General features: G+C 45.2%; 2 protein-coding genes across 4 annotated transcripts in view; both read left to right on the top strand.

Annotated features, from left to right (window-relative positions):
- Window positions 1–12446: 12446 nt before the first annotated feature.
- The window catches only part of GLB1 (galactosidase beta 1), an 80647-nt gene continuing 70361 nt past the window's right edge, over window positions 12447–22732 (top strand). Inside the window, exon 1 of the mRNA XM_046001745.1 lies at window positions 12447–12575. Within this exon, the coding sequence (XP_045857701.1) occupies window positions 12504–12575 (72 nt within the window). The 5' untranslated portion in view covers window positions 12447–12503. The remainder of the gene's footprint in view (window positions 12576–22732) is intronic.
- Window positions 12455–19290, top strand: TMPPE (transmembrane protein with metallophosphoesterase domain). 3 transcript variants are annotated; one of them, XM_046001746.1, is made up of 2 exons: window positions 12455–12575; window positions 14798–19290. In XM_046001746.1, exon 2 carries the CDS (start codon window positions 14907–14909, stop codon window positions 16248–16250), a length of 1344 nt encoding a protein of 447 aa, XP_045857702.1. In that variant the 5' UTR covers window positions 12455–12575; window positions 14798–14906; the 3' UTR covers window positions 16251–19290. The 3 variants fall into 3 exon arrangements, with proteins under 3 accessions (XP_045857702.1, XP_045857703.1, XP_045857704.1); XM_046001747.1 differs by lacking the exon at window positions 12455–12575 and adding an exon at window positions 12596–12876; XM_046001748.1 differs by lacking the exon at window positions 12455–12575 and adding an exon at window positions 13296–13558.

Below are 22732 nucleotides of genomic sequence, written 5' to 3'. Positions count from 1 at the left end.
AGAAGCTCCCGGCGCCGGGAGGGGGCCGAGGGGGTGCTTCGCTGCCCTCTGGTTCTGCACGGTCTAGCCCGAGCTCCCGGGCTCCACTGTTCGTTTGTTTGGAGCTGTTGGTCTGTAAGCCAGGCGCGGCGCTAACGGATCCCAGAGCAACTTAAACTTTCTCATCACTTTGAAGACTCGTGAAAGCACAGATTTCTAGGCGGTGCTCTCGGAGTTTTTGACTCAGCACGTCTGAGCTGAGGGTCTGAGGATTTGCATTTCTAACTGGCACCCTGGTGAGGTGGTTGCTGAGGGCCCAAGGCCTGCACTTTGATATCATTGTCAACGAACTTACATTTCAGTGAGAGGGGAAGAAAAAATAAAATTAATAAGGATGTCAGTGGCACTTTGTAAGCTATTTAGCTGATCAAGTTGAAGATGCACACACCTTGAGTCTGCGATTTTACCCTTTGGAATATGATCGAGAAACTTGTATGTGTGCCTCAGAAGATACGGATGGAGTGTTAAAACAGAGCTGTTATTTTCCTAATTCTTTAAACTTTTATTTTCAAATAATTTGCAGAAAAGTTGCAAGGATAGTACAACAACTCCTATGTATCCGTGATCCACATTCACAAATTGCTAATATTATGCCAGTTCCTTTCTTTATATTTATTTTTTTTTTCTGAATCATGTGCGTGGAGGTTGCGTATATTAAGCCCATGTGACCCTTAATCTTTCAGTTTGTAGGTCCCAAAACCAAAACTAGACAATGATCAAATCCAGGAAATTTCATGTTAATAGAAGAATTTTTTTTTAAGATTTTATTTATTTATCTGACAGAGAGAGATCACAAGTGGACAGAGAGGCAGGGAGAGAGAGAGAGAGAGGGAAGCAGGCCCCTGCTGAGCAGAGAGCCCGATGCCGGACTTGATCCCAGGACTCTGAGATCATGACCTGAGCCGAAGGCAGCGGCTTAACCCACTGAGCCACCCAGGTGCCCTTAATAGAAGAATTTAATCTAGATTCCCTATTCCAGATTTGTCAACTGCCCTAAAAATGTCTTCTATGTACATTTTCCGCCCCTCTGGACAGGATGCGTCCAGAGTCATATATTGTATCAATTTGTCTCCTAATGTAGTGGTCTCTAATCTTTTAGCTTTTCTGTTCTTCAGGTTTTCTCATTATGCCATTGACATTTTTCAAGAATACAGTTCAAAACAACAATGCGAGCCACTATACAACTAGTAGAATGGCCAAAATCCAAAATACTGAAAACACCAAATGCTGACAAGGATGTGGAGCAAGAGGAACTCTTATTCACTGCTAGTGAGAATGCAAAATGGTGCAGCCATTCTAAAATACAGTTTGACAGTCTTACCAAACTCAACATACTCTTACCACACCATCCATCAATTGCACTTGTTAGAATCTATTGAAATGAGTGCAAAATGTATGTCCACACAAAGACCTGCACAGAAATGTTGACAGCAGCTTTATTCATAACCACCAAGACTTGGAAGCAAACAAGATGTCCTTCAGTAAGTGAACGGATAAAGAAACTGTATAATTTATCCAGACAATGGAACATTATTCAGCATTAACAAGAAATTAGCTATCCTACCATAAACGGACATAGAGGAAACGTAAACGCGTTTTACTGAGTGAAAGAAGCGAAAGAAAGAAGTGAAAGAATATGAAAAGGCTACATACTCTATGATTCCACTGTATGACCTTCTGGGAAAGGTAAAACTATGAAGGCGGGCGCTGAAAGGGTCGGTGATTGCCAGGCACTGGGAGGATACAGGGATTAATAGGCACAGCACAGATGACTCTTAGGGTAGAGAAACTACAATGGTGGATGAGTGTTATCATACATTTGTCAAAACTCTTGCAATGTACAACACCAGGAGTGAGCCCTAATGTAAACTGTGGACTTTGGGTGATGATGTGTTAATGTAGCTTCACTGATTGTGACAAATGTGCCATTCTGGTGCAGAATTTTGATATTGGGGAAGCCTGTGCATATGCGGTGGCAGGGGTGTTGGGGGAGGTCCTCAAAAAACGTGACTGCCTAGGGGCGCCTGGGTGGCTCAGTTGGTTAAGCGACTGCCTTCAGCTCAGGTCATGATCCCAGAGTCCTGGGATCGAGTCCCGCATCAGGCTCCCTGCTCCTTGGAGAGTCTGCTTCTCCCTCTGACTTTCTCCCCTCTCATGCTCTCTCTCACTGTCTCTCTCTCAAATAAATAAAATCTTTAAAAAAAAACACACACACACAAAAAAACGTGACTGCCAATTAGCCTGTGAGTTGAACACAGGTGACTCACTCCCTTGTCTTGCCTCTTCGACTCCCGGAATAGACTCCAAGGACACAGCCTTGAGATAGTGATGTGGTTGGTGTTGAGAATACCTATACAGTATACTTGACTAAGCCCATGTTAGACCGCTTTATAAACTTAAGACATGGCAGGCAAGTGTGGAGATCCAATGAGGCTGCCCAAGACAAGGGCTTGTATGTAAGTTCCCTTTGCTGTTAAAATGCTGCCCACCAATGGAGAGGCCTGCTTCTTTCTTCCATCTCTCCCTGCCCGCTCTCCTTGCATTCAGTGTCAGATTTCACTCAAGAAGCTCCCCAGAGGGTTGTGAACCAAGGGGGGATTGGGCAGCATATGAAAATCTCCGTACCTTCTACTCCATCTTGCTGCAGATCGAAGACTGCTCTAAAAATAAAGTCTATTTTTATTTTATTTTTTTAAAGATTTTATTTATTTATTTGACAGATGGAGATCACAAGTAGGCAGAGGTAGACAGAGAGAGAGAGGGAGAAGCAGGCTCCCCACTGAGCAGAGAGCCCGATGCGGGGCTCCATCCCAGGATCCTGAGATCATGACCTGAGCTGAAGGCAGAGGCTTTAACCCACTGAGCCACCCAGGCGCCCCATAAAAATAAAGTCTATTTTTAAAAAGAATACAGGCCAGTTATTTTATAAAAGGTCTTTCACTGGTGTTTCTCTGATGTTTCCTCAGGATTAGATACATACTAAGTGCTTTTGACTTGAACACCACAGAAACAATATTGTCACATGGAAGGAACACAATGTCTGCCTTTATCAGCGATGTGAATTTTGATTACTTTGCTAGGGTTGCGTCCATTTTTCCACTTCATTTTTTTTTATAAGTAATAAGTGTTTTTGGTAAGATACAGCAGCTAGCAGGAAGCAGAAATAACCTATCCAATAAACAGAAGAGTAGATTTTTTTTCAAGTATGCGCTCATAGGAGAATATTTTACAGCAGGAGAATATGAAGGAATCAGAGTTACACCATTCAACTTAAACAATCTCTAACAAACAAACGCAAAGTGATCCCATTTGTCTAGAATTTTAAAATACGCTGACGTACACAAAATATTCTTTAGGAATGCAAAGAATATAGTCTGATTCATACAAACGCACAGAGAAAAGAACCATAAACCAAACCTTTGGAAAGTGGTTTCCTGTAAGGCGGAAGGAAGGGCATGGAATTAGGGGAGAGTCCCTTGGGGATGAGGGGATGGAATGAATATGAGGATGCCCACTGTGTTGTTTTTTATGCCATATAATTTTTAAGATATTATTTTATAGTTACTTGTTACTTGAAAAAAAAAAATGTGAACTATCCCTTCTGAATGGAGAGAAGGAGGCTGTGGAGAGAGCTGAGCTGGGAGTGGAGTTTGCCCGGTTCCCTGGGGCCTGCCTCCCATTAAGTCCAATGGATGCTGTGACCTCTGCCAAAACATTGTTTGGTCCTGGTTGGTCACCATCCAGGAGTCATTTCTTGTTCCCCTTGCCTCATCCCCTCCAAGTCCGGCAGCTCTATGCCACTTTCAGACCACTCTGCTTTGACAGTGGGGTTTGGGAAATCTTTGGGAGCGACTTGGATCCCTGGCTACTCCCACATATTGCAAGCCAACCCGCCAGCCCCAAAGAAGGTAAGTCTAGGGGAGGAGCCACGAAGGGTATGAAAGACTGAAAAAAGGCCACCTGGGGCTTGAGTATGAAGAGTGGGGGAAGGGAGTGTGGAACAGTAAAGTTTCAGTGCATTGCCTTTGAGAAGCAAGATTGTGTGTGGGCAGGTGGAGGTGGAGCAAACAGTTGCTTCCCATAATCAACACAACATGTAGAAGGAAATGAAACTGGACAGTTTTGTGTGGCTGACCACAGCTTATGGGTCTGTTCAGTCTCAACAGACCTATGTCTAACAGTGTCTTGTCATTAAGAGCCAATATTCCCCCATGTGACTTTAATGACAAATTCTCTTTTGTATCATGAATTTATTCATTCTTGCAAAGCACCGTTGAGCATCTACTGTATAGCAGGTCCTGCCCTTGGTGCTGGAATGCAAAGTTGAATCATACATACATCCTTGACCATGAAGAACTTCAAGTTGAGTAGAGATAAGACATCCATTGTTTTTTATTTGTTACATAAACCTATAGTGAACTACTGCATGCTAGGTACCTATTAGAGAAATGATTATCAACTTTTCCCTCAGAGAACTCAAAGGTGGAGAAGACAGAGAAGTAAGCCTTCAATGACCCTCCCATTAGAGCTGGAGTGGAGATATGGACGGAGTGCTGTGTGGGCCCTGAAGAGGGCCAGGTAACCATCTTAAACTGTTCCGGCTGCTACAACAAAAATGCCACAGAATGGGTGGCTTATAAATACAGGAATTTATTTCTCACAGTTCTGGGGGCTGAGAAGTTCAACATTAAGGTGCTAGCAGATTCGGTTCTGGTGAGAGCCCACTTTCTGGTTCATGGATGGCCAGCAGCTCATTGTGTCCTCACATGGTACAAGGGACCAGGAAGCTCTCTGAAGTCTCTTCTGTAAGGGCATGAATCACATTCATGAGAGCTCTGTTCTCGTGATCTAATCATGCAAATGACCTGAGTCTCCACCTGCCAATACCATCACATGATGGAATATCTTCCAACACAGGACTTTGGGGGTGGGGACACCGACATTCAGTCTATGGCACTAATCTAGTCTACAGCAGGCAGCCTAGGGCTCAGGAGACTGGTTGTTGGTGAATCTCTGGTGTCACTTAGATGGGTTTGATACAGCAATTATAATAGATCGTGATCACATTACCACTGATACTCTCTGATCTAGGAGTTACAAATTAAATATCTTATGGGGATGTTCAGTTATATCAAAAGTGAAGTGCACCAGATGGATGAGGATTGTTGCCTACTAGAGGGGCCAGCCCTGCCTAAAGAATGTCCCAATGCCGGGCACCTGGTGGCTCAGTCGGTTAAGCATCTGCCTTTGGCTCTGGTCATTATCCCAGAGTCCTGGGATCGAGTCCTGCATCAGATTCCCTGCTCAGTGGAGAGCCCTGCTTCTCTCTCTCCCTCTGCCTGCCACTCTTCCTACTTGTGCGCGCTCTCTCTCTGTCAAATAAATAAATAAAATCTAAAAAAAAAAAAAAAAAAGTCCCAATGCATATCTCTGACTACTGTTACCCTGAAGTGGCCCAAGGATCTGGCATCATGAGACCTTCTGATCTTTGAAGAGAAACTGGAAATCTAGATTACACAAATTCTCCTGATTAAAGGTTGACAGCTCTAGCAATAATACAAAATGTAAGACACTTTATAGACCAGCCATTCTGGCCACTGCTGGTTGCAACCTTTAATTGAGCTAGCAAATGACTCTGATCTTTCAGAGAAATGAGCCACAGCCACAGATCAGAGACGGTGGGCTGACTCCATAGGCCGCTGAAGAAGGAACAACGGGCTTAGAGCAAACAGGAGAGGGAAAGAAACACCCCGAAAAGTGCAGCTGAGACATCATGGGGAAGCAGATGCTGTTGACAGTAAGGCGACAGAAAGAAGGTAGGAGAATGGAGTGTCTAAAACAAAGTCATCAAAATAAATTAAATTAAATTAAACAAAGTCATCAATTTTTCCCCCTGAAGTCAGGTCTCACTTGGGACATTTTGTGTCTAGACATCTCCAACTCCCAAAAGGAGGATAAGGGACATGGGGACATGAGAGAAGAGGACATGGGGACAAGGATATCCTAACACTTATGACTGCCATATGGCATGATCCAGCTCCTGATACACAGTTGCTGACTTTTATTGGAACTGTGGACAAACTGTTGGCCAATTATTTCACAATTTTATCTTTTTATTGTTTAATAGCCATACCCATCAGTTGGTTGCACAATCCAACCCCAGGATACAAGTCTCAGGACTTTCTATGTCAGAAAACTTAAAGACATGGGAAAGATAAGGATTTGCTGCAAATTAGAACCATCTACATGTGTAGGCTGGAGACTTTATTTTTCTATTTTTTAAATAACTTTGTATTTTGACATAGAATTCCTGGATGTCCTATACCTAATTCATCAATAGTTAATATTTTGCCTTATGTGTTCCATAATTTGCTATTTGCTCTCTCATCATGGACATGTAAATGTATACATTATGTATAAATATAATTATATATATAAGTAGATACACATTATTATTACCATTTGAGAGTAAGTTATATATCTTTACCCCTAAATGTTTCAGTGTATTTCCTAAGAACATAGCCATTATCAAAATTAGGAATTTTAATATTGACAGTACCATTATCGAAATTAGGAATTTTAAATATTGATATAATATTATTATTTTAATCCAAAGTCTATATTCAGCTTTGGTTAATTGTCCCAATAATGTCTTGTTTAGTGCTCCCCAACCCCTGCCTCGGTCCGAGACCATGCATTGTACTTAGGTGTCATGTCTTTTCAGTGGAGGCTGTTTTTTCCTTGCCTTTAGCACATATCATTTAATACTCCTAAAAGCTATTCCAGCTATTATATTTTTTATTTTTATTTTTTTAAAGATCTTATTTATTTATTTGACAAAGACAGAAAGAGCACAAGCAGGGGGAGCTGCAGACAGAGGGAGAAGCAGGCTCCTTGCTAAGCAGGGGGCCTGATGCAGGGCTGGATCCCGGGATCCTGAGATCATGACCTGAGCCAAAGGCAGACACTTAATTGACTGAGGCACACAGGTGCCCCCCAAATTACAGGAATTTTAATAGAATTTTCTAAATACTAGAAAAGTAGGGGCATCTGGGTGGCTCAGTGGGTTAAAACCTCTGCCTTCGGCTCAGGTCATGGTCCCCAGGTCTTGGGATCAAGCCCCGCATTGGGCAGTCTGTTCAGCAGGGAGCCTGCTTACCCCTCATCCCCTGCCTGCCTCTCTGCCTACTTGTGCTCTCTGTCTGTCAAATAAATAAAATCTTTTAATAAATAAATAAATGAATGAATGAATAAATGAATAAATACTAGAAAAGTAAAGTTTGTGAAATTTTTATGCTGAAATACAGGTCAGGACTGAAATAGAGGCTTGAAATTTGCTGAATAGCAAAGCTTTGTTAAGATCATAAGGGCAACTAGATTGGTCAAAGGGGTTGAGATTGATTCTCTTGTCCACGAAGCCCTGTTAACATACAGAAACAGGGTTTTCATCTGTTTTACCTAGCCACACATCCCTCCTTCATTGTTCTTAGGCTACAGATGAGGCCTCTGTACTTCTCAAACTACCTTTGGTGAAGGATCAGTTTTCTGTGACTATTGGTACTTTCCCCCATGTTTCAAGTATTGATCCTGCTATAAAAATACAATAAAAATAAATAAGAAAGGACATAAAATAGACTGACAAAATTCACATCTTCTTTTTTCGTTATTTGATTCACCTGACAAAGTTCCTCAAGGTTTCTAAAGACCTACTTTGAATTTCTGAACCTACTTCATGCCACTGGTACGTGGACCACACTGAGAGCTCTGGTCTATATTAGAGCATGCACTATATTTCTTTTTAAAAGATTTTATGTATTTATTTGTGAGAGAGAGTGAGCACAAACAAGGGGAGAAGCAGGATCCCTGCTAAGCAGGGAGCCGGATGTGGGACTCAGGATCCCAGGAGCCCGACTCAGGACTCCATCCTAGGACCCTGGGATCATTACCTGAGCCAAAGGCAGAGACTTAACTGACTGAGCCACCCAGGTGTCCCTACATGTACTGTATTTAATTGTGTATGTAAACATCTTTCCCACTGGAGACGAATCCCTATCCCCACAGGGCAACAGCCTTCTCGTGGTCATTTCATATCCCCACAACCTGGAGCAGGAGGCTTTATACCCCAGCAAACTCTAGGTGCACACTTGGACAGGAACTGAAAAATAAAGTATAGGCAGAAGTCTGTCTTTGTAAAAATAACTCATGCTCTAACGTCAGCCAGTATGACTCTTTAGAGCCTCCATTTCCTTCCAGATCTGCGGTGAGTCATTTAACTTGTCTGTGCCTCAGTTTTCTCTTCCGTGAAATGTGGATAATAGTATGCAACTTGGATTATGAGGCAGAAGTGAAACGTTGCTGACAAAGCATTCAGCTCAACTACAACACAAAGGCAAGTTCTCAAATCTCAGAGACAAACTACAATCCAGACTCTTTGGGCAAGTTTTTGTTGTAAAGTGCCAGATAAAAAATATTTTAGGTTTTGTGGGCCTTAAGTTCTGTGTTTCAATGACTCCTCTCTGCCAGTATGCAAAAGCAGTTCCACACAAAGCGTGGAGGATAGGAAGTGGCTGTGTTCGAATACAATTTTATTTGTGGACACTGACATTAGAATCTCATGTTGTTTTTGAATGTCACAAAATACCATTCTTCTTTTGATTTTTTTTCCTCCAACCATTTAAAAATATAAACTTAATTCTGAACAAACAGGCCATGTAACAATAGGCAGCAGGCCAGATCTGGGTGGCTGGTCTTAGTCAATCCCCGTGCCTCAATTTAGTTAAGAATGCCTGCTGTACATTATCACTTTGGGTCTATTAGCTGGGAAAGTGGAAAAAACTGGATCTGCCATGTGCTAAGGATTTAAAAAAATTTAAGCTTCATTTTGCAATAACTCAGACTGAGAAAAAAGTTGAAAAAAAAAACAGTACAAAGAATTCCTTGTTGAGTCCCAAAATGTCAACATTTTACTGTATTTGTTTTATTGTTTTGCATGTACATAAATACCCATTTTTTCCCCTAAACCGTTTGAGAGTTGTAAAGGTGATGTTCTTATGTTTCCTAAAAACAAAGACACCCTCTTATGTAACCATAGTGCGAGTATCCAAATCAATAAATTAATACAAAAGTATTATTTAATCTTCAGACTTTGTACCCTTATCAAACTCAAGAAATTGACTTACAGGCCTAATTCTGACTCCATCAACTGTCTTACGAACATTCTGTATGTGCCAAATGTCTTGCAGTCACCACCTCTGCTAACTTCCCCAATTACCCAGTGAGTTTGATATTATTTTACAAATGAAGTAAAGTGATTTACCAATTTACCAATGAAGGAACTAAAGGCTTGGAGAAGTTAACTAAGGTACTCACAGTCGCACAGATAGTAAGTGGCAAAGCTGGAATTTCAATTCAGGTGTGTCAGTTTCCAAAGCCCTTGCTTTTCCATACCGGATGAGGGTTGCAGAGTTTGAAAAGGACCTGGTCATACAAGGGGAAGCAGTTGGAGTTTCAGGCATGAGAAGAACCTGAGAAGGGAGAGCCAGCGACTATTTCTCAGTTTCTCAAGGAAATGCCCAGTGGGAAAAGAGAAAGGTATGAACAAATGGAACTTCAGCTATTTTGTTACATAATAGAAAAGGTTTTTGACATTTTTTAAAGTAAAATATAACTTTTTAACTTATTTTAAAAATACAGAAAGTGACACAAAATACATGACTTAATGAGTTATATTATGGAGAAAACCCTTATAACCACCAGTTCAAGAAACTAAACTCTCTTGCCTCCCAACCCCCCAAAGCTGCCCTGCATGAGCTGAATCCCAATCTCAGCTCCCCACCCATAAGTAACCACTATTTTTGACTTTTATAGTCATTTCTCCCAGCATTTAAAGAACAAATTGAGGGTTTTTTTTTTTTTTAAGGATCCACACATTGTACAAAACAGTGTTAAAGGAAAAATTATTCTGACACTTGTTAAAATGTAAGGAAGACTTCCTTCAGGATGTTGGAATGGAGGAGGCAGCTGGGTGGTTCAGTGTGAAGCGTCTGGGTTTGGCTCAGGTCATGATCTCAGGGTCCTGGGATCTGGAATGGAGCCTCATGTCAGGCTCCCTGCTCAGCGGGGAATCTGCTTCTCCCTCTGCCCCTCGAAGGAGTGCTCTCTCTTTCATAAATAAATAAAACCTTAAAGAAAAAAAAAAGATGTTGTAATAGGGGAGAGAGATTTCCTTTTTTTGTGGGGGGGTGTTTCAATTTTAAGTAGAGCAAAGACAAGGACAGCTGGGGATTTATAGCTGGTCAGCAGAGTAAGGGGTTGTGGATAGAAAATTACAACAGAAAATTCTTGCTAAGGGCAGGTCAAGGACTTAGAAGTCAAAGTTAGGGGATGAGGAACTTGATCCAGTATCAAGAGTCGGGGAATTTTCCCTAAACTGACTTAGCAGGATTCTTTGCTAAGACCAGACAATGCAGGCCAGGCAAGGACAGGAGAAGTCTAGCTAAAGTTTAGCTCAGGAGGGAATCTGTTAATAGCATAATTTAACCTTACATTTTATTTTTCAAAATAAGGAATTAACAAATAAAATATTTAAAAGAAATGCATTTTGTGCTCTCAGTTATAACTAATAAAGCTGGAAAATTAAATATATGTACATATTTAAAAGTTTTATATATATACATGTATATAGAAAGCAAAATAGAACTACCTTATGATCCAGCAACTGCACTCCTGGGTATGTACGTATATACTCAAGAACACAAGAACACTGGGGCAGCGGGGTGGCTCAGTGGGTTAAACCCTCTGCCTTCGGCTCAGGTCATGATCCCAGGGTCCTGGGATCAAGCTCCACATCTGCTCAGCAAGGAGCCTGCTTTCCTTCCTCTCTCTCTGCCTGCCTCTCTGCCTACTTGTGATCTCTGTCAAGTAAATAAATAAAAAATCTTAAAAAAAAAAAAGAATACAAGAACACTGATTCAAAGGGATACATGCATCCTTGTGTTTGTACAGCATTATTTATAATCCAAGATGTAGAAACAGCCCAGTGTCTATCAATTGATAAAGAAGAGGTCATATTTATATATATATATGAATATTATTCAGCCATAATAAAGAATGAAATCTTGCCATTTGCAATGACATGGATGAAGCTAGAGAGTATAATGGTAAGCAATGTCAGTCAGAGAAAGACAAATATATAATTTCACTCATGTGGAATTTATTAAACAAAACAAGCAAAGGGGAAAAAAAAACAAGAGAGACAAAGCAAGAAACAGACTCTTACCTATAGAGAACCATCTGATGGTTACCAAGGGGATTAGGAGCTCACTAGTAGGGATGAGCACAGGGTGATGTACGAAGTGCTGAATCACTATACTACACACCCAAACTAACATAACACAATGTTAACTAACTGGAATTTAAGTAAAAGCTTTAAATAAGTAAATAAGCTGGAAAAAAAACAAAAACAAAAACAAAAACAAAAACAAAAACCCAACCAGAAGTGATTTCCCTCTGAAACTGTTTCCATTAGACCTGAGACCCTTACAAGTGTCAGTGAAGGGAAGTGGGATTTTCAGAGCTCCTGGGGAACCAGCCAGGAAAAGATTCTGTTAACTGAGGCTGCAGAGACGTTTTCTTTCCAAGTGCAAAAAGATATAATACTAGTTCACACCCATTTGACAGATTCCCTGCATTGCAAGGATGCTGGAGGTGTTGCTTCTCTTACCTCTCAAAACCCAACCACGAAGCAGAAATTCTGCAAACTTGGGTGCTTTGCGGGTTGGTATTCAAAATTGATTTTGTCACAGCTGAACCATACCTCCAAAACTATCAGTAACCTAGCACAATGGTTCTCAAACTTGAGCACGCACTGGAATAACCCGGAACATCTGTAAAAATGCGGATTTCTGGATCGCATTCCGAGAGTTTCTGATTGAGACTTTCTGGGTGATGCCCTGGAACTTTCATTTCTGACAAGTACCGGGAATACAGTTGGTTCCAGGGGCCACACTGCGGACCCCTGGATTCATTTTGCGGACAGCCGGCGACGCAGGGCTAGCATTCTACCTCCTCCACTTGGGTGTACCTGCTCTCAACTTCCCCTTCTGTGCCCTCAAGGAAGCCGGGGAGCCAAGACGACCCTTGTTAAAGTCCAACCCCGGGGCGCGTTATCAAGCTGCTGACAGGCCTTCTGGCTGCCTGTCCAAAGGGTCGCGCCGCGAGGCAGCTGCAAGCAAATTCCAGATAACGCTAACCCGCAGTCACGCGACCGCCCGCGGCCCCCCGGCTCGCCGGGGCCCCTCCCCGCTCCCGCCCGCGGCCCTGCGGTCGCGGGGCGGAGCGAGGGGCGGAACCGCCGCGCAGCCGGCGGCGGGGCCGGTAAAGGGCGGCGCCAGGCCACGGGTCCTCAGTCAAGTGACGCGGAGCGGCTGGCCCGCGCGCCGACTGCGGAGCGGGGAGGCCGCAGGATGGGCTTGTGGGGGGTGCTTCGCATTCTCTCTCTACTGCTGCTGCCGCCGGGTTCCGCGTGCGGCCTGCGCGTAAGTCCACGGGACCCCGCGCGGGGGTGCGCTGAGAGGGGACAGGCTGGCGAGGGACCCGGCTGGGGCTGCGGCCGCCCTCCGGGGTCCTGCAGGACGTGGGCCTGGGCCCCCGGACTGTGCCCCGGGACTGTGCCCGGGCAGCTGGAGGAGCGCAGGCAGTGGACCAGCCCTCCCGTCGGGGGCGGGCCGGGCGGGGCGCGCGTCCTTCCCGGTAAGCTCTGTCGCTCGCGTGCTCAGCCCCGGTCGCGCCTTCCGCTTGGACCCACTTCCCCGTTGGTGCAAGACGGGGTGAGAGAAGGTGCGCCCAAACCTTTCCAGCTTTGCAGTTTTCCGGGAGGGGGATTCCAAGGAGCGCGGGGCATTGGAGGGCGCCTTGGGCTGTGGCTTGAGGCGCCCTCCCTTGCCCAGTTCGGGTGCTGCGGAGCGCTCCGGAAGGAGAAAAATGGGGTCAGGAGAGGCCCCGGCGATGGGAATGTTGGATTGATTTCCTTCGAGGGGTTCTCTTTTCAAACATCTCGTCCCTTTCCCGCCACTCCCTGCTGCTGCCTACTTTGGGGGGCTTGAATTTTCCCAATCTTCAGTGTTTGGCGGTGCAGGCCAGGGGTGGGCAAGAGATAGGCTGCAGGTGCCAGCCAGCGTTGCTGGAGGTCCGGCCGAACACGTAGGTGAGGTGGGGGCGGGGGAGCACTGCAGGATTGGCGGGAGGATAGCCTCAAATAGAGCTAAAGCATGGGCCGGAGGGCCTCCATTCCGCTGCCTGGGGAGGTCAGCATCACAGCCGCGGAAAGATTGGGGGGGCAGGGGGAGGGCCGGGCAGGTAATTGAAATGGGCACCTGGCCCTCCGCACGTTTAGCGAACCAACTGTGGCTCCCCCCAAAGTTTAGGTGGGCTGCTTGATGCTAGGGCGTGTTTTCAATAGAAGGAGAGGAAATATGGGCCCATTTACTTGTAAATTGCATCTCTTGATGAAAAGCTTTCGGTAAGTGCTTAGCCAGAGAAGACAAATATTAATTTAAAATCAAGGTTGGAAATCTTAAGTAGCTGAAAAACAGTTGCTAAACATAGTTTAATTTGGGGTTCTAGGGAAAGGTCACCTTAAATTGAGTGCAGACTTTTGTCTGCCTACATCTCTGGTTTCCCTGCTCGTGCGTGCGTGCGTGTGTGTGTAGGAGCCCTGGGTGAGAGGGGGTGTGTGTGTGTGTGCGCGCGTGCGTGCGTGCGCGTGCCCTGGGTGAGAGCTACCCAGCGTTGAGAACCACTGGCCAGGGTGGAGCAAGGTGGAGTTGGGGAACCATTGCAGGGAACAGTGGCAGAGAAAATGGGGGCAGTGTGGCAGTGTGGGAGGAGAGACATCAGGGTTTAGGGTTGAGGAGCTGGTGGAAAGGGCAGTCCCCTGGGGAATGGTGTGCCCCATCGTCCTGCAGGGGGTTGCCCAGAGCCTACACAGGGAGCCCAGCTTCACCCCAGGAATTCTTATGTCAGGTGTCTAGGGGTCCTTTCTGGCCTGGAGCTGCAGAAAGATACCAGCAAACTAGCTTTCCATGATTTCCTTGTTTACTTGTATGTAGAACTGCGGTTCTCAGATTTTAACTGTCCTAGAAATTAAAATAGAAACTTCAAAAATATTTATTAACTTATTTAAGAAATAATAAATCATTACATGTTAACAAACTATATCTTTTGAAAAATAACAGTATTTCTCCCCAAACTTGAGCGGGAGGAGTGGCACGGTTCTTTCGCGCCTGTCGTAATAGAGGATAGCTGGGTACGTTCAGTTTTGCCATATCACATGTCATGGAGCCCCTGGAAAACTCCACCGTACACTCATGAGAGAATGAGAATGCAAAAGGCAGTTATAGCTTAGTAGTATTAGGAATATAATTCTGAGTAAATGTACCTCCTGAAAGGGTCTCCCCAGACCACACTTTGAGAACCGCTAATTTAAAATAACATTTTTTTTTACTCATTAAAAAAAAAGTTGATATGCTTTTTGGAAAAACTTTTAACTATTCAGAAAACTCTAAGTAAGAACATGAGAACTACCCACCACGTTAAAATCCACTATGTTTGTATTTTAATAATAAAGTATAGCAACCGACTGGTATTTGAGTGGCTTGGATTTGAGGCAGGCTGGGGAGATGTGAGTGGCCTTCAGGTTTTGAATGGGGACAAGGAAGCTCTAATATCCCACAAAGCTGACGCAGGTTCCTGGTTGCAGGCGGAGCTGACCTGGAAACTTCTGCTTGGCCACTGTCCTTTCTAAGGAACTCACCTTCCAGAGCCCGCCCACACAGAACTGGCAGGGGACCCTCTTAGGAGCAGAGACAATGGCGATCTTCAGGCAGCTGTCCCTGGGGGCAAAGGCTGCCCTGGCTGCAGGCACTGTCTTCGTGTCCATGATTGTGTCCCGCTCCTATCTGGCGGGGAGCCTTGAGCTCAGGGCCTGGCGTTGGCTCTTCCGCCTGCAGCTGGCCCTGTTTGCCAACTCGCTCATGCTCATTGGCTCCCTCTACATCTGGCGTAGCGCAGTCAGCAACCTCAGCCACTCCCCAGCCGCAGAGTCCACCTGTTTTCAGCTTTGGAAGATGGCTGTTGTGGCATTTCTCGCCCTGGCCCATTCCAGTTTCTTCACCATGCTCTTTTTAGTGGCGGAGGAGCCCTATCTCTTTTCCTTGGCAGCCTACTCCTGCCTTGGGGCCTACATCATCATGGTCTTCTTCCTCTGTACCCTCAGTGGCATGGAGCAGGCCTACCAGCTCTTGGCCTGGCGCAGTGGTAGGGTTGTGGGCAGCCTTGACAAGACAAGGAAGCTGGCGGTCAGGCCGGCCCTGGCCGTGGCAGTGACTGCCGTGCTCAGCGTGGCTGGGCTCCTGAATGCCGCTCAGCCTCCAGCTGTGAGAACCGTGGAGGTGCCCATCCATCAGCTGCCTCCCTCAATGGACAGCCTCAAGATCGTGCTCCTCTCAGACATTCACTTGGGCCCCACAGTGGGCAGGACCAAGATGGAGATGTTTGTGAGCATGGTGAACATGCTGGAACCAGACGTCACAGTGATCGTGGGTGACCTCTGTGATTCGGAAGCCTCCATCCTCCGCACAGCTGTGGCTCCTTTGGGCCAGCTCCGCTCCCGCCTCGGCACCTACTTCGTCACGGGGAATCACGAGTACTACACGTCAGATGTCAGCAACTGGTTTGCGCTGCTGGAGTCCCTGAATGTCAAGCCCCTTCACAACGAAAACGTGAAGATTTCTGCCACAGGGGCCCAGCATGGGGGTGGTGACGGGGAGGACTGGATCTGCTTGGCTGGGGTGGACGATATCGAAGCAGACATCCTGCACTACTCCGGCCATGGCATGGATCTCGTCAAGGCCCTGGGGGGCTGCAGCCCAGACCACACCACCATCTTGCTGGCTCACCAGCCACTGGCTGCTAAGAGAGCCCTGCAGGCTCGGCCAGATATTAACCTGATTCTCTCTGGGCACACGCATGCTGGGCAGATCTTCCCCTTGAACGTGGCCGCCTATCTCTTGAACCCCTTCTTTGCTGGCCTCTACCAAGTGGCCCAGACTACATTTGTATATGTCAGCCCAGGCACGGCCTACTATGGGATACCCATGAGACTGGGTAGCCGGGCGGAGATTACAGAGCTTATCCTGAAGCGGGCTCCCTGAACCTGGCCCTGCCTCATGCCTTTTCAGTGCCCTTGCCCTTCACCATCCATCTCTCCTTAGAGTGGGTTGCCTGCTTTCCCCCATCCAGCCTCTCCTGCCCAGCCCTGCCAATACACGCTTGGTCACAAGCCTGGCTTGTACAGTGATTTGTGCTGGGGCTGCCAGGCAAGTCCAGGCTGGTTTACTCTGTAGGTGGCCAGTGGCTTCTTTATATGTATCTGTGAGACTACTCAAGTCACGTGTAAGAACAAGCATCTATTTTGCAGATGATGGGAAGTAAGCTCTCCTCCTCTGCAGAGCTCACAAGGCTGAATGGAAACATGGGGTTGCTTGAAAGGGACACCTCTAGAAAGCAGAACAGAGAGGAACACTGGCATTTTTAAAACCCCTTTAGGACTTAGGCAGTTTTCAGGATCATTGATCCAGAGCTTTCTGGGGAAGGGGCTGTGTGGCTAGGTGATCGGGAGAACAGGCAGGAGGGAGGCCCCGTCTGGCTGCTGGAGAAGAATGTTTCCTTTTCCCTCTTGGTTCTGTCAGAGTCCCCTTTATTGAGGGCATCAGCCAAACCCTCGGGGACGCAGGGCTCTGGCTGTTCCGGGCCTCGAGTGCTGCTCTTTTATCGCCTGCGCTCCTGGGCCTTGGGCACAGTGGCAGACATTGGTAATGCACTGCTGCTTAGGAATTCAGAGGGGGTTTGCCTCCCTGGGCTCCTTTAATCCAGTACTTGGGTAAGGTAATTAAGGATAGGCTACCTTTCCCTCCTTGAAGGTGAGAAAACTGAGGCAGAGAGAAGCAGGGTGCTGGCAACATGGGTTGGAGGGTATGGAGGAGACCCTTGGCCGGAAGCCAGGCCTTCTGCCTCCCTGTCCACGGTCTGGCACTTAAGGAGCGGCATCAGACCGGTGAGTGCAGAGCTCAAACACGTGCCACTGTGCCAAGAGAATGAGCAAGGCTCGAGAACCTGAGGGTCTCTCAGGGCTTGGAAGGGGTTTGGCTCGATTGAGCGTGGGCTGTCTGTGACATTGCAGAAGAGTGGAGGAAGTAGACCCCCCCCCCATCACCGCCTCCTAGTTGGGTCTGCGTTTTGTGAGAAACTGAGGCTCGCTCTCTACCAGGGGAAGTTGAGTTTGCAGGGGGAGGGGCACAGTTTTGTGCTCTGGCAGGGTGGGGAGACCTTCCCTCCCCCTGGGTCCTGGCTGTGGAATGCCGGGACTGTCTTCCCTGCTGGGTGGCTTCCATGCCAGCACCCTCCGGTCCATCTCTCACCCTGTCCTGACCCCATCAGCGTTGTCCTCGGGCCTGGCCATAGAACCATAGAGCCGTGCTGCTGGGCTCTGGACACGAGTGCCCGCTCGCTGCTGGCCAAGCCTTTTTGCCAGAGGCAAGAGACCCTTCAGCCCCGAGGTAGCGGTCAGTAAGCTCTCCTGTCGGAAAAGGCCTCACTGAGAAGCCCGGGGACCTCGGCTCAGCACTGACTTTTGTAACCGAGAGTCTCTTCAACGGGGAACAAAAACCCCACTGGGCCTGGAGAAGCTCACCCTGCTGCTCATTGGTCAGGTAGCATCAGGGGAATGACTTGACCTCACCGAGCCTCAGTTTCCCTCACCCTAAAATGAGGATAATTCTGTCTACCTCAGTATTCCGCGGGGCTGGTATTAAGACATGGAGTGAGGTGCCTGTGGCCCAGGCGCACAGGAAGCGCTTCGTGGCGTTAATATTTAACCATCACAGGCGCTGGGCTAGGGAGCTGCGCTGGGCAGGGGTGCCCAGAGAACGAATGGAGTGGCCGAGCCTGGGGAATGCTGCCTGTGGCCAGGGTCGGGTGAGGTGTCAAGGCAGCACCTTCTGGGGGTCTGTTTTTCTTGGCCTGTGCTACAGTATCCTTGCGCTCACTCTGTGGCCCCAGGCAGTTCCTTATATTTTCCTCCTGTCTTCCTGGTGTGTAGCAGAATCAAAGGCGCTCCTGGAGACCCCCTTCTCGTTGGCAGGCAGACGAGGCAAATTTAAAATCAGTCTTTGAGCTGGGATTTCAGCGGTTTCTTTATTTTGTATCCCCTTGTGCTTAATTGTCCTTGCAGCCAGGAGTAAGTTTCCGATCCCTCTCCTCCCTCCCTTGTGACCCGATCCCGTTTTCTGGATCATTCCAGTTGACTTTCCAGCTCCCTGTTGCTTAGATCTCACCAGACTCCGCTGGCTGCCGTTTATCTTCCAGCCTTAGGTGCAGCTGGTGGCGGTTGACCTTTCTGGACATTCTTCATCTGTGTTCTGGGCTTCCTGAGATTAGCTTCCTTCTTTGCTGTTTATCTTGCATCTTTGTCTCCTCTTTCTCCCCAGCGCTGTCATTTTGCAGTCTTGTGTACCCTCACCCTTGTTCTGAAGTCCTTGCTTGCCTGATTGTTTTCAACTCCCAGAAGTAAGACTGGTCCATCCTGTGTGTCTTGGGAAGACTGAGCAGCACCTTCTTGTGCATGGTTTGGATCCCATGATGTGGAATTTTTTCCAGTGGAAACTGCTCCATTACTGTGCAGATGTGGCTCTGGTGGGCCGCTCTCCACGGCACCCTTTGCTCCTGTTCCCTCTTCTCGCTCACTCACCTTCTTTGTTTTGTTCATTTATGGCTGAGGAAGTGGTGAGGAACATACACTTGAAGCTTGGGAAGTCTTTCAGTTTCCTTTTAGTTTTTCTTTTAATTTGTTAAACTCAAAATGAAGCATAATGCTTTTTAAAAATTAACAGCAGCTGTAGTTTGGGTCTAGGTTTTGTGAGAAACTTGTTATAAAATCTTAATAAGTTAATGCTGAAATATACAACAGTATATTTCACCTATGTCTGTTTTTATGCCAATACTGCACTGTATTGATTACTGTAGCCTGGTGATATTTTCTGGAATCAGGAATTGTGAGTCTTCCAACTTTGTTCTTTTTCAAGATTGTCTTAGCTACTTAGGGTTACTTGAAATTCCATATAAATTTTTCTATTTCTGCAAAAAAAATGCAGTGGAATTTTTTTTAAGATTTTATTTATTTATTTGATAGACAGAGATTACAAGTAGTCAGAGAGGCAGGCAGAGAAAGAGGAGGAAGCAGATTCCTCGCTGAGCAGAGAGCCCATCGATCAATGCAGGGCTCGATCCCAGGACCCTGAGACTGTAATCCGAGCTGAAGGCAGAGGCTTTAACCCACTGAGCCACCCGGGTGCTCCAGTGCAGTGGAATTTTGATAGAGATTGTATTGAATCTAAGATCGCATTGGGTAGAATGGACATCTTAATATTCAGTCTTCTAATGTGTGAACAAAGGATATTTTTCCATTTATTTATTTCTTTTGGCAGTGTTTTGTCATTTTCATTGTATGAGTCTCATCTCCTTGGTTAGGTTTATTAAGTATTTTATTCTTTTTGATGCTATTGTAAATGAAACTGTTTTCTTAATTTCCTTTTCAGATTGTTTATTGTCAGTGTATAGATATGCAGCTGATTTTTATATGTCAATTTTGTGTTCTGCAATTTTGCTGAATTTGTTTATTAGTCATAGCAATTTTTGGTAAATAGTATCTTTTATTTCTTTTTCTTGCTTTGTTGCTCTGGCTAAGACTTCCAAAACTACGCTGAATAGAGGTGGTAAGAGGGGGCATTCTTGCCCTATTTCTGATCATAGAGGAAAAGCTCGTGGTCTTTCATCATTGAATATGATGTTAACTGTGGACTTTCATATATGGCCTTTATTATGTTGAGGTGATTTCCTTCTAGTCCTAGTTTGTTGAGTGTTGTACTGTATTGTTATTGAGTGTTGAACCTTGTCAGATCTGTTTTCTGCCTCAATTAAGATGGACACGTGCTTTTTGTCCTTTATTCTGTTAACATGGTGTATTATAATTACTGATTTTATATGTTGAACTCTCCTTGCATTACAGGAATAAATCTCACTTGGTCATGGTGTACTATCCCTTTAATGTGTTGTTGAATTCAGTTTGCTGATACTTTGTTAATGATATTTGCGTCAGTATTCATCAGACATATTGGCCTGTAGTTTTCTTGTTATGTCTTGTCTTGCTTAGGTATTAAGGTAATGTTAGCCTCATAGAATGAGTTTAGAAGTCTTTCTCCTCTTTCATTTTTTGGCAAAGTTCAAGAAAACTGGTGTTAATTCTTCTTTCAATGTTTGGTAGAATTCTCTACTGAAGTCATCTGGTCCTGGGTTTTTCTCTGTGATTTTCAGTTACTGATTATTTTCTTTCCAGTTATTGGTCTCCTCATATTTTCTGTTTCTTCATGATTCAGTCTTGGTAGTTTTATGTTTCTAGGAATTTTTTCATTTGTTCTAGATTACCCAGTTTATTGGCATACAGTTGTTCATAACAGTATCTTATAATCTCGTTTATTTCTGTGGCGTCGGTTGTAGTATCTCCTTTTTCATTTCTGATTTTAGTTATTGAGTCTTCTCTCTTAATTAGTTCAGCTAGCTAAAACTTTGTCAGTTTTGTTAATCTTTTTTTAAAAAACCCAATTCTCAGTTTCATTGATTTTTTTTTTCCCCTTTCCTGTTATTTTTTTGTTGTCGTTCTGTCTTTCATTTATCTCTGCTCTGGTTTTTATTATTTCCTTCTTTCTGCTAGCTTTGGGTTTAGTTTATTCTTTGGTTTCTTGAGGAATTATGTCTCTTATAGTTCTTTTGTTTGAATCAGGATCTAAAAATAAAACCCATATACTCTCTATATTTCTTAAATCTAAGTCTAGAAAACATCTTCCCTCTTTATGTCATTTATTTGTTCAAGTTATCCTACATTTCAGAATTGTGGTGGTTAATGTGTTGTGAGGGATGGTATCTCTCATGTTGTCAGTGAGCTAGCAGAGCTAGAGATCTGTAAAAGTTACAACTAGAGGCTGGATAGTTTCAGGTTCGCCATTTTTCTTTTTTGGGCAGGAAGACTTCATTGCTTTCAGTGATGCTAACACTGACCCACGGGTCTATTGTTGTCAACTTGATCTGTCCACTAGAAAATTCCTTATCGTCTTTTTTTTTTTTTAAGATTTTATTTATTTATTTGACAGAGATCACAAGTAGGCAGAGAGCAGGTGGCAGGGGGGAAAGCAGGCTCCCTGCTGAGCAGAGAGGCCAATGTGGGGCTTGATCCCAGGACCCTGGGATCATGACCTGAGCCCAAGGCAGAGGTTTTAATCCACTGAGCCACCCAGGCGCCCCCCTCATCATCTTTTCTTCTAATGTTTCAGCAGTCATTGGTGATTATGCCTTTTTTTTTTTAAGTTTGCTACATCTATTACAGAATTTAGTGAGCCAGAGTACTAAAAAGGTTTTCCAGGAATAGTTAGTTAATTACCTTTTATATATTCAGGAGATGATGGTATCTTCTTTTATCTCTGTTCTGAATTCTGAAGGAGTTTTTGGAGTACTCAGAAATATAATCCTGCCATCAGCTCCCAAAATAGTGATTTTTTAAATTGCATAATTTCTTCTGTATTTACTAACTATGGTTCCTTTACAAAGAACTCTCCTTCTCAATTGGTTACTGTGAAAAAGGCTATAACAAAGGCAAGACAGATGCTGGACTCTTCCCTTTTCTTCATCAATTGTCAGAATAAAGAGTTGATGCACCAGAATGCTCCAAGGATGTCCAGTAGGCTCTTTGGGGTGGGAGGAGGTAACATGAATTTGGCTCTTTTCTTTTCTTTCTTTTTTTTTTTTAAAGATTTTATTTATTTATTTGACAGATAGAGATCACAAGTAGCGAGAGAGGCAGGCAGAGAGAGAGAGAGGAGGAAGCAGGCTCCCCGCCAAGCAGAGAGCCCGATGCGGGGCTCGATCCCAGGACCCTGGGATCATGACCTGAGTGAAAGGCAGAGGCTTTAACCCACTGAGCCACCCAGGTGCCCCTGGCTCTTTTCTTATATCTGATGTGCTTCAGTCTACTGAAGTGATAATTTTATTTTTAGATTTATTTATTTATTTGAGAGAGGGAGAGAGAGATCGAACAGAGGGCTAATGAGAGGGAGAAGCAGACACCCCAGTGAGCAGAGAGCCCTATGCCAGGCTTGATACCAGGATTCTGAGATCATGACCTGAGCTGAGGGCAGACGCCTATCTGACTGAGCCACCCAGGCACACACCCCTGCGTGATAAATTTTTTTTTTTAATATTTTATTTATTTGACAGAGAGAAATTACAACTAGGCAGAGAGGCAGGCAGAGAGAGAGAGAGAGAGGAGGAAGCAGGCTCCCTGTGGAGGAGGGATCCCAGGACTCTGGGATCAAGACCTGAGCCGAAGGCAGAGGCTTTAACCCACTGAGCCACCCAGGCGTCCCGTGATAAATCTTTTGATGCTCAAAATCTCCCACCTTTGAGCAGTTGGAGCCCTGCTTCTCTGTCATTTGTTGTGACCGTAATGGTTTTTGATAGTTTTAGGGTTATTTTGTACATATTCTGGCCTAGACTTGGACTAAGTAATTTCCTGAAGGAGCTCTGGTTC

This window comes from Meles meles, chromosome 4, assembly GCF_922984935.1.
Source record: "Meles meles chromosome 4, mMelMel3.1 paternal haplotype, whole genome shotgun sequence".
In the NCBI taxonomy this organism is placed as follows: Eukaryota; Metazoa; Chordata; class Mammalia; order Carnivora; family Mustelidae; genus Meles; species Meles meles.
This window is presented reverse-complemented; position numbering and strand designations above follow the sequence as displayed.

What these genes read in the sequence shown, in the direction of transcription:
- TMPPE (XM_046001746.1), top strand. Translation starts at nt 14,907, where the DNA reads ATGGCGATCTTCAGGCAGCTGTCCCTGGGGGCAAAGGCTGCCCTGGCT.